Raw genomic sequence first — 17,158 nt, forward strand, 5'->3', positions numbered from 1 at the left:
GATATGTGATGTGATGGTGTATTTGTGTCACATCTGCCAGTATGTATCTGTGAATGTGTTTGTTTTTCTTTAGATAAACTGAGGTGATATGTATCTGTGTGAAAGAGAATGCAGCATGTACCTTTGAGCTGTCACATGGTGCTGGTTATCTTTTTATTTGTCTCTTTTCTAAACATGATTTGTGTTTCAAATTGGACATTTTGGTCAGTGAGGAGGGAATGTCACACAATGGGCAAATATAGCCTGAAGCACCACGAGCAGCAAAACTCTCAGTCTTGAGCCCACAAATTACATTGATGTGGAATAATTTGGTCTTTTGCCTGTGGTGCTACCCTTCCTTCTCTATGTGCTGTACTCATCTTCTCATATCATTTATCTTATCCTAAACTGATCTCCCATTGTTCTGTATTCTCCAAAGTACATTTAGTTACACTGTATATTTTGGTTTTCATTTTGTTGCTGTTTGCATTGTGCTTAGTTGTGTGCCCTTATCTTGGGTTCCTTGTTTTACATTTTGTGTTTCTTCTCTTTGCAGTCTCGCAGTGTTTTGGATCCCAAAGTGCTTGGCTTGCAGTCTGGAGGGTGAGTGGTGGCTCATATCCTGATCTGATCACTTCACAATTATTACACAAATCTGAAGTGCTACCACAATTCTAGACACATGTAGCAGAAATTTTACAGGCCTGCTGGTTCTCAGTTAAGGTATTATGCACCCTGTTTGGGACAAGAGGCCCAATTCCTTTATAACATCTCTAAAGGAACTTGGCTTCTCATATCTGATTGATTCCTTAAGAAATGTTCATGACTGGTTATATAATCCAGTATACTTCAAACAAGCGTGATCTGAGATCCGTAAAGAAGCCAACTCTCGTCGAGTAATGATGGAAAGAATAGCTAATAATCACATTTACCCTCCATTACCCAGCCTCATGCCATGACTATGCAGCCATCTGCAGCATACGTTGTGCATAAGAGCAACAACAGCCAAAGGCCCTGGGGTGAGGCAAGGGTCCGCGCAGCTCATCACGTTGTGTGTCTTTAGGGTCACATCATTGATGTCACTGAGGGGAGCTTGAAGATGCAGCTTGAAGAGCTGCATCTCTGTGGAGGCACAGAACTAAATGTCGCAGTGAGGTCATTAGTCATGCTTTTGAGTGACAGTTGAGGTGATGCCATTGAGTCTCACAGAAAGTGGTGGGAAAGCTGAGAGACCTGCAGAGTGTGCACAGGGAAGCTGGAAGATGGAGAGTTAACTTGAACTAAAGTGTTGTAGGGGCTGAAAAACCTTCTAGTGTTCATGTTTGCTTGCTTTTTGCTGCAGTAGGCCTTAATTAATCTCACATTCAGTATTCATACTGTGAAAATACTGTAAATCCAATGATATGTATAATATGTATTTGTAGTTACTTTTACACAGAGAATGTGGCAAGCTGCCTGTGTTTTGAGCCTCAATCAAGGTGGTTTATTTGATTTAAGCCCTTTTACACGGAACTTATAAAGCTGGTAAACTGCTGCTCCAGTGTCCCTTTTACACAGCTGCTGGAATCCTGTCACTAGAGGCATGATGATTATCATGAGATCTGACAGTCCACACTTTGTGGGCAAACTGTTATCTGATTTACAGTATGTTTGATGTAGTTAGTATAAATGGAAACTGGGAATTACAGTAGCCTACTATGTGCATCCAGTTTCAGGTCTGTGTGTCTGTTTGACGGCAGGGCTACACACACACAAGGTGCAGAGCAGAACAGACAGAAGCTTGTGATTCACACAAAATCCTGCCCAGGGGTGTGGCTGTGTTTATTCATGCTTTAGAACATAACCACGGTGAAGCAATCATAAAATAAAATGTAAATGATCTGATTCACTTTGTTCTCGCTGACGCTGCTCTCTCTTCTCATTCACTCTCTACAGTAGCTGTCTCTCTCTCACACAGGCCTCAGACCCTCAGACCCCCATTGTGCCTTCTCCTGTTTATACAGGAGGTGGGGTGAATTTGTCTCTGCAAAAATACTACCTCTTGTTGTGGCATATTGGAGGGTCAACTTCAAATCCCCATACCTTACAACACTGGAAATGTACCTTTTAATACAGAAACAAGTGAGGGGGGAAACTGGCAGAAAACTCCTGCACTGAATGGGCAGTGTAAAAGGGGCTAACTGCCACAGCAGTAGAAGCAGCAGAGGGTGAGAGGGATTACAAGGATCTCCAATGTAGGTAGTCGGCACCATGTGAAGTGAAGGGGTGAGGCAGGTTGTGCAGGAGGCATAGTCCATGGTGTTTGTCGGCTGTGTAAATCAATGCCCCCCCTTTCACCATAGTAATGTCTCCCCCAGCATGGCATTATTATGATATTAATACACCTTAAATCTCTCTGATTCTCCAGGGCTGGCAGTATTCTTTATGGTATTGACAGCATGCCAGATTTACGCCGCAAGAGGACAGTGCCTCTTGTCCGAGACCTGGTGAGTCATCTACGTCAACAAGGTTATGTGTGATTAATGTCAGATCTAACTGAATGACCCCACATTATACCACACTGGTGGAATCCTGTCCTGTGTGAGTATGGACCCCTGCTGAAGACAGTATTAACTTTACTGGCTACAAGATAAAATGTGACATTGATTTAGAGTGTCAGTGTTTGTTTCATATCATAATATTCCAAGGACTGAAATAGTAACCTTCTGCAGCAGTAATGGTTATTTGTATGTTACAGCACATGATTGGAATCATTTTAAATACTTAGTCACAGATCTGTAGACCTGCTATACAGAATGAAATGGATTTGGATGTGATGAAAACCAGCCCGTAAGGAGTTGATTGGCAATTAAAGCAACCGCTTAAAACTTGGCAGTTTAGTGTAAATCTCTGCCTTGTGGGAATGTTAATTGTAAACTTAGCTGTATCTCTGTGGCTTGATTAATTACCCTATGGCTTAATTGATTACACTAGAGAGGGTATTTAAGACATTGCATCACAGTGATGCTCCTCCATTTATTTTTATTGCATCATAATGTGTCAAAACATATCCCACAGAGAGGCCTGTTGCACTGCAGTCCACTTTAGCACTGTGCCACATGGTTAGTCTTTGTGAAAGACAAGCCGTTAGGATGCCAGTATTATTCATCCATTGTTTTTCCATTATGTTCTGCCCAGTATCTGTTTGTCTTGTATATGTTTGGTTCTCATCTTCATGTATTATAGCCAAAACGGTGTGAATATTATCACAACTTTATTAATTTATCTCTAGTTTAATGCACATTAGACATTTTACTACTTAGTTTTTTATTTTATGCAAATGATAATGCTGCTTGATGTCATACACATAGATGATGATGATGATGGATGTTTATATCACAGTGAGCAACATGAGTTGATGCTGTATTTGTTCATATCTCTCATCAAATTAATAACCAACAATGTCTTGGTAAGTATGGGTTATTGTTTTGTATTTATTTGTTTATTTCTTTTGGATTTTGCGTGTATACCTGCCATTCCTACACAGACCCATAACAGCTATGGGTGATATTTTTCAGTGAGTTGTCAGATTTCAGCCTCGCCGATACTTGACCATTTTTCCTCCTTTTCTTTTTTTGTTGGTCGGCAGGTGTCAAAAAATTGTATTTACCTTGAAATGTTGACAACTCAACCCAAAAATATATCTGAGAGACTTCATTGACTTCTGATTTAACTGTGTGAGGCTTCTAAATCATGTAAAAGTGACACTGAGCAAGCCTTTTACACGTGGGATGAAGTCAGTAGTCAGCGAAATAATTGGTCCCCTTTCACGCCTCTCCTTTGTCAGTGTCCCTCGATTGCTGTGTGATTGCTTCAGGGCAGCAGACAGCAGGGTTCCCCCATGTATTGGCGGGATGCAAAAACATAAACAAACACACACTAAAAAAAAAAAGTTGAAAATGGATTCTCGACCTACTCAACGTTATACTGTAGCTGAATAAATTACAATAGGGTCATATTGTATTGCCTGCAGCAACCTCAGCAGTGCTGGTGCATGTTGATAAAATTACATCAACACTCACAGTTCATGTAGAGGACACATTCCCTTCTACATTCTCCATGGCCTCCATGGATCTTTACCATAGCTGGGCTGTACAGACAAGAGGGTCGTGCTAAAGACTGATCCAATATTGTCAGCTGTCCGTGTCTGCATTCCTCTGTTACATAACTTTTTCCAATATGGGATAAATGTTATTTCAATTTCTGGTCTCCCAGACTCAGTGGATATTAATACAATGCTAATTTACAGTACATGTGCGTGTCTGTGCGTCTGCTACCTGTTTGTGAGAGTGCCTTGTTTGGGCGTGTACTGTTTGATGTTTAAAAAAGTTTGTGATTGTCTGAGCAGGTGTGTCTGTTTTTGAAGTGTGTGTGTGTGTGTGTGTGTGTGTGTGTGTGTGTGTGTGCAAGTTGGTGTTGCAGAGTACAGCTGGTTTCACCCATACATGAGTGTGTGTGTGTGTGTGTGTGCGTGTCTTGTGTTTCTCTGTTTGTGTCAAACTAATGTGCAGAGCAGACAGCAGAAAATATGATCAAAGCTTCATCCAACAGAAGTGAATATAAATGCCAAGCATGACTGCAGTTAAGCAGCTTCTACTGCATGAGTGGATAAAGAATCATGCAATGGCTGTATAATCTCTCTTAATGAACAGCTAAATCTTTTTCGAGCTCTGCACCCTAACCAGCAGTCCTGCATGGCAGTTGAAACACCTATGCGCTCAGTATAAATATTAAATTCAGTTGCTCTACTGTTTGTGCTTTCACTCTCCCACTCTTTGTCTAATTCAGGGTCTTTATTTCTTCCATTTCCTATTCATGGCCTCCTGGAAATCATAGGCTTTGGTAAGCTGAATGCTAGATATTAAAACAAGTGGTTAACAGTTAAAAAATGTTTCAAAACTTTTTGTTATTTTGCTCAATATACAACCAAAGTAAATGTTTCTGTGCAGTTTGTATCTATTCAGTGCCTCTCTTCCTTTTAAAAAACACGATTGCCCATTCACAAGCTGTTTAACTCTGTGTAGATGTGTGTTTGTGTAAATCCATTTAGATACTGCATAAACCTTCAGAAGGGAAAGCAAGTTGGCAAATTTATCACCTTTATCATCTCTCTTTTCCTTTTCCTCTCTCAGACCCTCACTGCTCGAAAGGCAGGCATCTCATTTGCTCTGGTGAACCGGTCCACCCTGAATAATGAGGATCTGGTGAGTACCAACACAGCCGCTTTACCTGCATGAAAATCACTGACTGACTAGAGTTGTAGAGTCATCGTGGGTAATGGAGGGTTCTGAAGGGGTATAGGATGCTGGACCAATGCTCTCATTATTCTTTAGGGCAGTGTTTGGAGTGGATGGTGCTGGAACACTGTCAGGCTTTTATAGATGTGCTGTTTGCTGCGGCCATGTACTTCAGAGCCCAAGCATCACATTGCCAGGACTGGAGTTATTTCTTCACATGTACATGCAAGCATTCCATCATCTGACTGTCTTTCTGTGTACAATATGTACTGCCGTTTATTAAAATGGTCTGTGCGTCCAGCTATTCACTCATTGCTGTGCAACTTTTCTCCAATTATTTGGCTGAGCTCTGAAATTAGGAGCTAGTCTCATCGTTTCATTTCAAAGACAATGCCCTGCAATTAATAATAAGCACTGCACTTGGAGAAAGGCGCAGCTATGAAGGGCAAAATGTCTCAGCCGATGGTCAGAGGCACTTTTATGTTGACCTCTACAGCTTGCAGTTCTTCTCTCCAAGACAGAACATGGTGTTATAACAACAAGGAGCTGCCTAAGCCAACAAAGTTGCTGGGTTCAAATGTACTCTGTACATTATACACAGCTATTTAATCTTTTCAGACATGTATGTGTTTATATCACTAATCATATTTAATCTTTTCAGACAAGAGACATGTATGTGTTTATATCACTAATCTATTTCACACACTTTACCTGGTTCTCATGGCCCACAGTTGCCCTGAAGTGTCTTGACTGTTTGCTAAGAGCCATGGGTTTGATTAAAGAGGCTTTTGGGATGAACAGCTCATGTCCCGGATGAGGAAGTAATGACGTGAAAGATGCAGAGTGCTAACTGGTGCATGACAGGAGCTGATTCTTGTGCAATTTTGGAGATTGCGCTACATAACTAAGGAAGGTCTTGAACTAATAAATAAATGTCCAATATTCTGATTAGGTACAAAGAAAAAAGGTAAAGTAAGTAATTGGTGATTGATGGGAGCTGAGTTCTGAGCAAAGCTGCAGACTGTGTAGTTGTGATAAATAGGATGTAGATGTAGATTTTTTCTGCTGCATTAAGTCCAGGAGAGTGTTTCCCTGTGACGATTGCCAAAGTAAACAAACATATGCCGTTTAAGAGTGTAGAGGGGAAGAGAGGAGAAAGGATGAGGAAGCATGAGAAAAGGACAGAAATGAGGATTGAATAAGAGAAGATCAGAGTAAAGTGTGACTTGTCACCATGACCTCCCGGTCCTGATGCCACTGATTAGACAGCCATGTTGAATGACCCACCCCTTTTGTCCCTGGAAAGACGTTTGAATCTCCAGCACTGAAAATTCTTCCGTCACCTTTTTGTCTTATGTCTGCCCCATCAGCACTCCTCAGTTTTTCCTCTTTCAACTTAATACATTTTAATTTGATTAAAACATCATACTCCCGCTCAATGCTATGTGCCATGTTTCATGATCTGCTTTTTAGAGCAGAAAGGAGCGTTATGCATGGGCCAGCTAACTGTCTATGTGTCCATTCAGTGTCCTGAGCTGCATACGAGCCTTTTAAAGGATAAGGCTGGTCATTTTCTATAATAACATTATTTTAAACAATGGTCATACAGAGGCTTAAACCAACAATGATTTGGCTCTGCTCACTTTTAATGACCCTGATTAAATATTGCTCCAAAGGCTATGAACAGCCATGATTTTTTACAGCATCTGAAGTAGCAAGAGTCAAGGGCCCATGCATGAGATCTTTGGATATTCTTAACAAATTTTAGGGTCTGGTGTTTTTAATGAGGAAACTTGTCACCCAGTGCAGTGATGTTTCACTGATGTGTTTTTAATCGTTTTTGAACAACAATTTGAACAACAACGAGTAAGATAATCCAGGACTGACAGGCATTAAAAGTGAGTAGAGGCAAATCACTGTTGTTTCAATCTGTAGGGGGAGTGTTGAAAATACTGTTAATATAGACAGTGACTGGCCTTATCGTTTAATGGTGGCCGTGAGCAGAGGCCACACTTACCTGCTGAGACAAAGGCAGGGACTCAGTTGGACAAAGGAAAGAGGACAACATGATCTGACAAGGGTCAAGTAGAATCTTGAAGAAGTAAGATGTGACATGTTGCTTTAAGTCAGTTCAGATATCATCGATCACTACACCCATTTTACAAAGCTTGCCTGTGATTTTCATCCATGAAATTTTGGATAGCTTTGTGAATCTTGCTAGACAGAGAAGCACATTAGAGTGAGTTTAAGATACTGCCTAAATTTGACACCTAGGTCATTAGGCTGGAGAAAAAAAGAGAGCCTTTATTAGGGCTGAATCTGTACAGTAGTAAACACAGAAGTTGGGAGGTATAAAACAGTGAAACAGGATGAGCGTGTGACAGTGTCTGAGAAGTGGCTGACAAGGACATTAGGTGGTGAAACCAGAAATTAGAAAGAGAGATTAGCTTCCTCTCTGTCATGCTGCTCTCAAGCAGAGGCTGCAGCTGTCAGTCAATTCTAGCAGTGTCTTGCACATACTCGCCAGGGTTACCTCACTGTGTAACACATGAGACTCACACATGCAGTGCTCTTCACACATCTGTTGCACAGTGTGACGTGCTGTGTCACTGAGAGTGAGGAGACTGAGAGAGGGAGGGAGATGTAGTCTGTTGCATGCAGTGGTAACAGAAATGCCAGGCCATACAGTTAGGTCTACAGTTAACATGCTTTGTACTATTCAAAGCATTTAGTTAGCTGTTAAAATAGAGGATTATACATTTTCAATGGGATTTTGTCTCATACGTCTCTTGTAGGCTGTGTCAGTGTTAAATGATTCAGTATTAAGTTTGGTGAGAGAACGCTTCCTTCTGGGTGTGGCCTTGGTCAAACCTTTTTGCAAGTTGCGGATAAATCTCAAACATCTATTTCATCTCACTATCCTCAGTTTAAAAGGGAGTTTGCTGTGTCTCCCTCTGTGTTTCATTAAAGGTCCTCCAGGGTTCAACAGCCTGTCTGTTGCATCAGGAAAGCCTCACCATGCTAGATGGCCTTGTTGTTCTGTCATCTGGTGTCATTTAATCATCTGTGCAAGTGTGTGTATTTGTATCTGCATGTGTGTGTAAGTGGGCTGTGCTTTAGTATTAATGGTGAAGTGAAGGGCTGCTGTTAAGGTGTTAGAACACACTGTCAACACACTGGTGGCTGACAGCAGAGGGAGGGGTATTGGAGAGGACTGAAGTGTGCAGGGGAGTGGAAGTTGAGAGCCGGTACCTGTTGAAGATTTATTTAACCACAATACATGTCCTTCTTTCTTCTCTGTCACGTTCTTGCCATCTCTCTCTCTCTCTCTCTCTCTCTCTCTCTCTCTCACACACACACACACACACACACACAATCTGGATAATGGTCACTTCTTAAAACCTTTCTTATGGCATCCATTGATTTAGCATTCAAGAATGGGCAGGTTCTGGCCCGTTTTCCAGTCCTTGTGGACGGCTTGACTGCTGCAGTAAAGCCTTCAATTTGAAGAGTCTTCTATTACACAACGATCAGTCTAGACAGGCCTCTAGTAGACTTTAGTATTTGGTCTAGAGGAGCTTTACGCCGTAAAACACTCAGTGTGATCAAAGCCTGTGGACAAGGGTGCTGTTAATCGGAGCTTAATGAGATGTAAGGCTGATTTACTATCTGACCTCTTGATGATAAAGTAATCAAAAAAGGATCAACAACGCCTTCTGCACATTATCACTTAGAATAATATAACCTGTAAGATTCCTTTTTCTAAGAAAAGAAGCTTAAAAAATTCTGCTTGAAAGTAAAAAAAAAACGATAATGGTAGTTTTGTTTAGTTTGGTACATTGTGCAACTGCCAAGATTAATGCAGAATTATGATGCCGTGTATTGTAAATCTCATCCAGCTCAGACTGCAAATCATTTTACATCAAATCTACTAAGGCTGTGTTTCTGATAACCCTGATGTTATTGTATCTGGCCGAGGTGGTCCCTCAGCAGGGGCAAAAGTTTTCTTTATTTCTAAGTAATGATTTCAGCATGTATTGAACATCTCTGAAAAGCAATTTAAGAACAAACTTGTTCAAACAAACTTGTTATGAAACCTTACTTTCTGTAGCTCATGGTGCTATGAGAGTTTAACAGCATCAGTCTCTGTTTTTCAGCTGTTTTTCTCATCTCCAAATATTTTCCATCATTGCCTTTACACCTTATTATTTCTTCCACTTTCTCACTGTCTTCAATTTCTTTTCAGAAACTTCACGTGTTCAAGAAGACTCTGCAGGCCTTGATCTATCCGATCTCATCCACAACACCCCATAACTTTGAGGTGTGGACAGCGACTGCACCCACCTACTGCCATGAATGTGAGGGGCTTCTGTGGGGCATCGCCCGACAGGGCATGCGCTGCTCAGAGTGTGGTGTCAAATGCCATGAGAAGTGCCAGGACCTGCTCAATGCAGATTGCTTACAAAGTAAGGAAGGAGAGTTATTTATGCATCAACACAATGACAGCCGCTGGCCAAGTTGTCATTTATTACTCCCCATTATTCTTTGATATACAGTTTGCAAAGACTGAAATTCAGAGGCATGTGCTCACAAACATGCCTTTATGAGAATATCAGTGTATGGTGTGTGTGTTCTTGTACTTGTGGTGTATGGTGTATGGTGTGTGTGTTCTTGTACTTGCTACATAGGGAGGACCAAAAAGGTGTTTTTTTTGCTACAAAGTGAGGACATTTTTGGAAAGTGAGGACATTTTGGCTGGTTCTCACTTTGTGAAACACCTTTGTGAGAGTTAAGACTTGGTTTTAGGGTTCAGGTTAGGATTAGGTTTAGGTTAGATGTTAGGCATTTAGTTGTGATAGTTAAGGTTTGGGTAAGGGGTTAGGGAATGCAGTATGTCCTCACAAAGATAGAAGTACAAAGTGTGTGTGTGTGTGTGTGTGTGTGTGTGTGTGTGTGTGTGTGTGTGTGTGTGTTGCATCTTGTATGACTCATGTTGTGAGGATGTAAATCTGCTTACACATTTACATTTTGAGAACTCAAAATTCTTTTGAGGACATAAACTACAACTACTCTACTTTCGACTGTTCCTGTTATCTGTCACCACAGTGAATCCAATTCGCATGAGTAATTTTGCACGGTTTTATGCTGGATGCCCTTCCTGACACAGCCCTCTCTATTTATCCGGGCTTGGGACGGCACAGAAGTCACTGATGTGAAACCCCTGTGGCTAGATACACAACCACTGTAGGGGGCAAGTTAGATTCGCCAGTCAACCTAAGCTACGTGTCTTTGGACTGCGGGAGGAAGCCGAAGCACCCAGAGAGAACCCACGCAGCACAGGAAGAACATTATGGGGGCATAAACTAAGTACCCAAATAGTAAATAATTACATTTTAGAGTGATGACGGTAAGGGTTAGACAAGGCGTGGTTATGGTTAAAGTTAGGGTTTGTCTCCACAAAACAAATGTACATCTATGTAATGTCCTCTGAGGTTATGGAAATACAATTTGTGTGTGTCTGTGTGAAAGAGACAGAGAGAGAGAGAAAATAAGTACTTGTGACTGACCTTAACTGCATTTTATGGAAAATGCAGTCAAAATAAGTGACACGGATGATGATTTTCTTGCATGTTTAACATTAATTTTCATTAGCTTACTGTCTAATCTTACAACTTTTATAACAATACTGCTCCACTGGCTAATGATCAAACAGTTGATATATCATTATTAAAATCAGTTATATCTAAAAACATATCCCTACTGCATGTCTTACAATACATGAGACAGCTGTTATGTTGTGTGATGCATATTGTATATCACCTTACACTTGCTGCTACATGGTGCTGCTTGCTCAGTCACGACCGCCATTTACAGACGCCAATCAGGTTTTACAATCAAGAACACCCCTGTTGTTATAAGCTGGACTAATAGGAACAATTTGACATGCAGGATTCAGGATGATCCTCGTAGCAAACCTTACACATTCTACGTGACTTAGTTACATCCGAGGCTGTTACAAAACTCAACATTTGATAACCGTTTCATACTAGCATATCACAGTTTTATGTGATTCATCTTTATCACTGTTCAGTCTAAACTCATGAAAGCTCTGCAGATATGTTACTGTGATCAGATATAGAGAGTTAATTATCATATGAGAACATTTTGTTTTATGTTCACCTATTAAAAATAGACACACGCCAACATTAACTCATGAATTCATGATTTCTCATCCTCCACATGTGCTCACACAATCATAATGACACATATTAGATCTAATAAGGTGCTGGATGGTGTAACACTCTATTGGTCACTCTTTGCCCAGAAACACAATTCAGTATTTAATAAGAAAAAGAAAGTAAGCTAACCTTAGTTCTTTAAAAAGTAAAACTGCAAGAAAAGTGATGAAAACACCTGATGGTTGCCCTGGCACTGGGATGCATCACCAGTTTTATTCAATTTCCTGAGTATTAAATATGTAGACTACAAGCCTAAAAGCTCTGTAACTCTTATGTGATGCTTATCTAAGGGGCCGTGGAGAAGAGCTCCAAGCACGGGGCAGAGGACAAGACCCAGAATATCATCATGGCTATGAAGGAGCGGATGAAAATAAGGGAGAAGAACCGTCCTGAAGTGTTTGAAGTGATTCAGGAGATGTTCCATATCTCCAAAGAGGACTTCAGCATTCATCTGAAGACAGCCAAGCAGGCTGTGCTCGATGGGACCTCCAAGTGGTCTGCCAAGATCAGCATTACAGGTTAGCCTGGTTCCCTCAATTACAATATTTAATTATGAATCATGCCACAATACAGTGTCAGTTATATCATTTTTATTAGCTTTAGTCCCACATTATCATCATGCGTCAGCCGAATAGTGACAAATGCTTTGCTTAGTAATGTCATGGTACTGCTGTAGGTGATCTTTAACCTATAGACCACAATTTTTAACCCTTTACTCATTACTTCATCATCAAATCAACAAAACAGTCATTACAAGTCAACCTCATCTCACCCCCTCCTTTTATTAAGATCTTGGTCATTAACCTTTGACAATGAGAGGCTGTGGTAACCTATTAGAACTAGAGTACTTGCTATACCTGAATGAGATCTTTGTCTTTTATTCAGCTCACTAACATGCTAATACAACATCTTATAAAAATATGCTGACTTAACTTTGCATGGTGTTCATATGGTGGCCGCTCAAAGCTGCATCTCAGGCTCGCTCTGAGATACCAAGCAAATGCCATGCCCCTGAATAGGGTTTGACAGTAGAGCTCTTCACAGTGAGTTCTGAAAGAAATGATTTGGCTTTTATTAAGATGTGTTTTCATTACACATATTTTTTTCTCTTGAGATCCTTTTGTTCATTCGGTTACATAATGGTATGGTACATTTAACAACAACTTAATAATTTCTCTTTTCTAGATCCTAAAAGGTAAATAATTGGGAACCAGTCATTTTTCTTTTCTTACTAAACCTCTTTCCTTTTTGTTTACCTGCCAACTTGGTGAAAAGGAATAAGGTTGAACCCCATGTCCATATTTAAGTCTTATTTTGGTGTTGTTTTTCATGCCTTCTTTGATTATAGAGCATCTGCTGTTTATCCTTATTCCTGTTCCAGCATAGTGCAGTTTTAGTGCTCACAGTGAACTGAAATAGTGACTATGACAACATCTTCTCAGGCCCCCTTTTATCACATAGCAACATGCATTGCAATTTTCCTAACAACACTTTAGGCTAGGAAGCACACGAACAGGTACCCAAATGTATTTTAATGGCCATGCCAGCTTAAAATAAACTCCTAAATCCATAGCTGATCTGCTGGAATAACAGATACGTTACTGTGAAATGTCAGATAATTTAGAAACATTTTGAGATCTGACACCAAATCCAGGTACAGTAATTACATACAGATGCACAAATCAATGATTAATAACAAACATTGCAGATGTCCTGATCAGTCATGTTACAGGCATTATTGACAGCAGGTAAAGTAAGACCTCATTTTGCTCTGCTGTCACTTACTGCTCAGTTACAACTCCTCTCAGGGTCAACATTTTCAAAGACTTACCTTTGTTACTACCACGGGTATCTATTTTGCATCTATTTTTAATAATGATTTCATCCTGAAAAAAGCAGCTGCAGGTGTAGATAAAGTGGGCAATGCATCTTTAACAGGCTGCTCACTTCTGCTGACCGCAGTCAATTTCCCCCTTGTGTATTTTGCACACTGGCTGCAGCTGTGAGAAAAGTACTCCATATATTGTAATTGCTGCTGGTTATAGGAGCAGTCTTTCTATCATCTATACACAAAAGCTGGCAGGTTATATCAGCAGACTGCTCAGTGAATATTTATGTGCCATACATCTGCAGTAAATATTTTATCATAATTTAGAAAAATAGTGAATAATTGGTAGGAGAAGAAGATATAAGGGGAAAAAAACATTTGTTGCTATTTGTACTGTATTTTCATGCCAAGACATCAAAGTCTGTTGATCACTGTTCTTTTTAAAAAGGATGAGGGGATCTGGTTTGATTGGCCATTACTCTGGCCACCCCAGCTCTGGCTGCTCATAATGCATTATTTCCACTAATAAAGTATTCTGCCTCTCTCCTTCGTTAAGCTTGGCTGTGCCCAAAATGTGCCAACGCTGGTGGTCATCACAATTGCAAAACACTGTTGGACATGTCCATATGGGCCTTCTGTCTGGAGTTTAGACTTGCATTTACCGCTGTGCCTTGTGTGTAACCTCAATGCTGGCTACAATCCATCTGTGTGGTAACTGCAGCTGACATGTCTTACAGTTTCAATACACCAGAGAGAAACAGAGTCAAAGGTTTGTATTGGAGATGGAAAAGGGGTAGAAGAGAAAAAAGGAGGGATTAAAGAGGGAGTGGGAGAGACAATGGAAAGGGTTGCCACAGTCAGTTTCCTAGGGGCTTATTGAGTGTCCCATTTTATAATGTATTTACTGAGTTGTTATCAGATAAACACTGACTGGCTTTGACTCAAAAACACTGACCATGAGATACTGGTGAATGTGCACACCTAAAGTGTAAAACTGCATTTGGGCACTAGGGCAAACAATGGCAGAGAAATAGAGCCCTTAAGTCTCTTTTCTCATTTTTTTTTTACTAGCAAAAAGTAGTGTTCAACAGGCACTTATGTACAGTAAATGTTTCCAGTTCAGTTCTTATTACCAACTTTTGTTGCTTGAAATTTAGAAAACTTAAATGCAAGTAGACTTGGTCAGGACTTTAAAGGGATTTGAATGTAAGTGCCATGTTTCAGAGAGAAGGACCCACAGGCAGATGCAAGAAGGGCTTGATAACAAGGCTGGATTTGATGAGGACAGATGGGGAAAACAAGACACTACAATGCAGAGATGAACTTGGTTGCACCCTGAGCATTAGGTTAAAATGCTATCAAACCCAAACTCTGCTCTCAGTTCACATTTTTTAGGTGGGAGTCTGCTCAAAAGGCACACTTGAAGAGAAAAAAGACAGCCTTCTTAGAGAGCAGTGAGACTCCATGAATGCTAATACATGTGGATAATGGTGCACAATTTTTTATTATTTTCCCTCAAAGGGATTCATGCTGCTGCAAATGTTTGGGAAGTGTGACAGAAGTAGTTATGTGAAGAGCGAATAAAGAAAGTGGTGGGAGAAGTTTAAACTCTGCTTAATGTCTTACCTTTGCACATCAAGCCAATCACTAAATTGGGCATGACTGTTGGATTATTGGTTTGAGAAAGTTATAAAAATTGCATTCAGCTTCCTCACTCCCCCACCCAGTTTCAAACAGAAAGATGTGACACCTTTATTTGTATATTGCTATCTAAGACCCCTCCTTTACTACAGGAGAAATCTGATTTTCAGTGTTCTTGGAGCAAGCAGGGCATGGGTCTTGAAACCCCCATATCCTGCCCATTAACTTCTGTCAGCATTGAGCTGAAGGATATATATATATGTACCCTGAATTATTTAGACTGTCACTTATGCATATTTAATGCCCCAGTGTCCTTTTTCCCTTTTATGGTGCTGTGAAATACTACAATCTCTCTCTGCACCTTCCTCTTTGTGTGTGGAAGCAAGATTGTGAATCGCTGATCTTTCTTTGAAACCAGGTCTTAGCTCAGTATGGACATGCTGTAGGAGTAGGCACACACGGAATTGGAATCTGCTTATAGCCTGGATGTAGAAATAGATACATGGTGTCTATATGGAACATCTACAAAAAAGATGAACAATGGCTATTGTCCACAAACCAAATGGCTGCTTTATTGCTTTAGAGTTTGGAAAGTGCATAGTTGTTGTAGGCAATGGAGGTATTGATAAGCCCTTGATTCTTAAGTAATAATATGCCATTGAGAATTAAGTTATATGTCAATAAAGTTATAATTAAGTTCAGCACAAGTAATGTTCCATGTATGAAATGAAAATTTCAGAACTTTAAGATGGTTAGCTGTATTGCTTGTGAGACTTAAATGGCTCTTAATCCTGTTTTGCCTCCAGTCATGAGTGCTCAGGGGTTACAGGCCAAGGATAAAACTGGCTCCAGCGACCCTTACGTCACCGTTCAGGTGGGCAAGACGAAGCGCAGGACGAAGACTATCTTCGGCAACCTGAACCCAGTCTGGGATGAGAAGTTCTACTTGTGAGTATTCGCTATAACTTCAACCTCTATGAGACCATATTATCCCCACCAAGAGTAAGAATAAGCTCTTCAAGGGACTGTAGAAAGCAAAAATCCTCTAACCCCGTAGTTTCAAAAATGATATAAATCTTTTAATGCTTCAGAATATGTGACTTCTCATGCTAAGCGACTTCTCCATTGTGCTGACAACGCTTCTGCTTCTTGTTTTTTTTTTTTTTAGCACAAGTTAATCTTATTGGTCAGTACAGGCAATCAGTGAACACAAGAATTTTGCGACTCAGCCTGCTTGCCTGTGTCTGATTTTTCTTTTTTCTAATCACGAAACTCTTCACCCCCACCCCCAAGAGAGCAGCAAATAAAACTGTGTGGAAATTGTAATGAAGTGTGTATCCAGGAAACATTTGCTTGAGCCCCAAATAAGTAGAAAATGTGACAAATTGGAGGTTTTGAGAACACCGCATGAGGCTGAGAATGCTTTCCCTTTAGATGTTGTTTGGTTAGTGAAGTGCCAGTGCTTTGAAATGTAATGTTCTCTTAGCACTTGTAAAACTCTACCCAGACATTGTGTAAAGCAGTATTTGCCAGTACTTCTTGATGGTTGTTCTGCTACACTTTGATGGATTCCTGCATCAGGATAGTCTACGTTAAAACATTCTATGTTTTAAGAGCAAAAACGAAATACTAAACTGAGTTGCAAAGCTCTGTTATGCTGTCATTTGCCATATTCACCCCTTTTGCAAAACACAAAAATAATGTGGAAATATAATCTGTCCTACGTCTAGGCCCAGTCCTCTTGGCATCAGCAGATCCTTTCCTGTTTATTTTTCGTTATTTTTCCTTTTTCTTTACAACCGTAATCCTCTCTCTATGAATAGGGCACTGGGGAGCAACTGTTAAAGGATCAGGGAGGGTTTGTTATGTCACTTAAACCAAAGACTGAGTAGCTAATGGCTTTTTTTGATTCATGCATGCACTGAATTTTACAGCATAATTCTTGTGGAGGTTTCTGTATGTATCTTATATCCATGTAACAAACCATATATAGCTTTAAATATATTTCTTATGTTACTATAAGTATTGTTTTTGAATGTACATGTTAGTTTTCCTTCTCAAAATGCATGTCTTGAGTTTACAATTTAAATTTTGCCTTAATTAAACAAAAAAATATATTGTTGTACTGAGATTTTTAGAATGTATGCGACAGTTACAGACAAAGCTCCACACCTGTAATGAGACTCCAGTGGTGG

The 17,158-nt window shown here is 40.2% G+C and overlaps 1 protein-coding gene across 5 annotated transcripts in view; it reads left to right on the plus strand.

Moving 5' to 3' along the window:
* The window catches only part of unc13c (unc-13 homolog C (C. elegans)), a 122,708-nt gene that overhangs the window by 26,286 nt on the left and 79,264 nt on the right, over positions 1-17,158 (plus strand). For 2 of the 5 annotated variants that reach the window (XM_020592372.1, XM_020592375.1), the window contains exons 4-10: positions 536-582; positions 2,387-2,465; positions 4,855-4,860; positions 5,151-5,222; positions 9,502-9,721; positions 11,785-12,012; positions 15,770-15,911. In XM_020592372.1, coding sequence (XP_020448028.1) covers positions 536-582; positions 2,387-2,465; positions 4,855-4,860; positions 5,151-5,222; positions 9,502-9,721; positions 11,785-12,012; positions 15,770-15,911 — 794 coding nt within the window. The remainder of the gene's footprint in view (positions 1-535; positions 583-2,386; positions 2,466-4,854; positions 4,861-5,150; positions 5,223-9,501; positions 9,722-11,784; positions 12,013-15,769; positions 15,912-17,158) is intronic. The other 3 variants (XM_020592373.1, XM_020592376.1, XM_020592374.1) reach the window with 2 other exon arrangements.

This window comes from Monopterus albus, unplaced genomic scaffold (genome assembly GCF_001952655.1).
Source record: "Monopterus albus unplaced genomic scaffold, M_albus_1.0 scaffold17.1, whole genome shotgun sequence".
In the NCBI taxonomy this organism is placed as follows: Eukaryota; Metazoa; Chordata; class Actinopteri; order Synbranchiformes; family Synbranchidae; genus Monopterus; species Monopterus albus.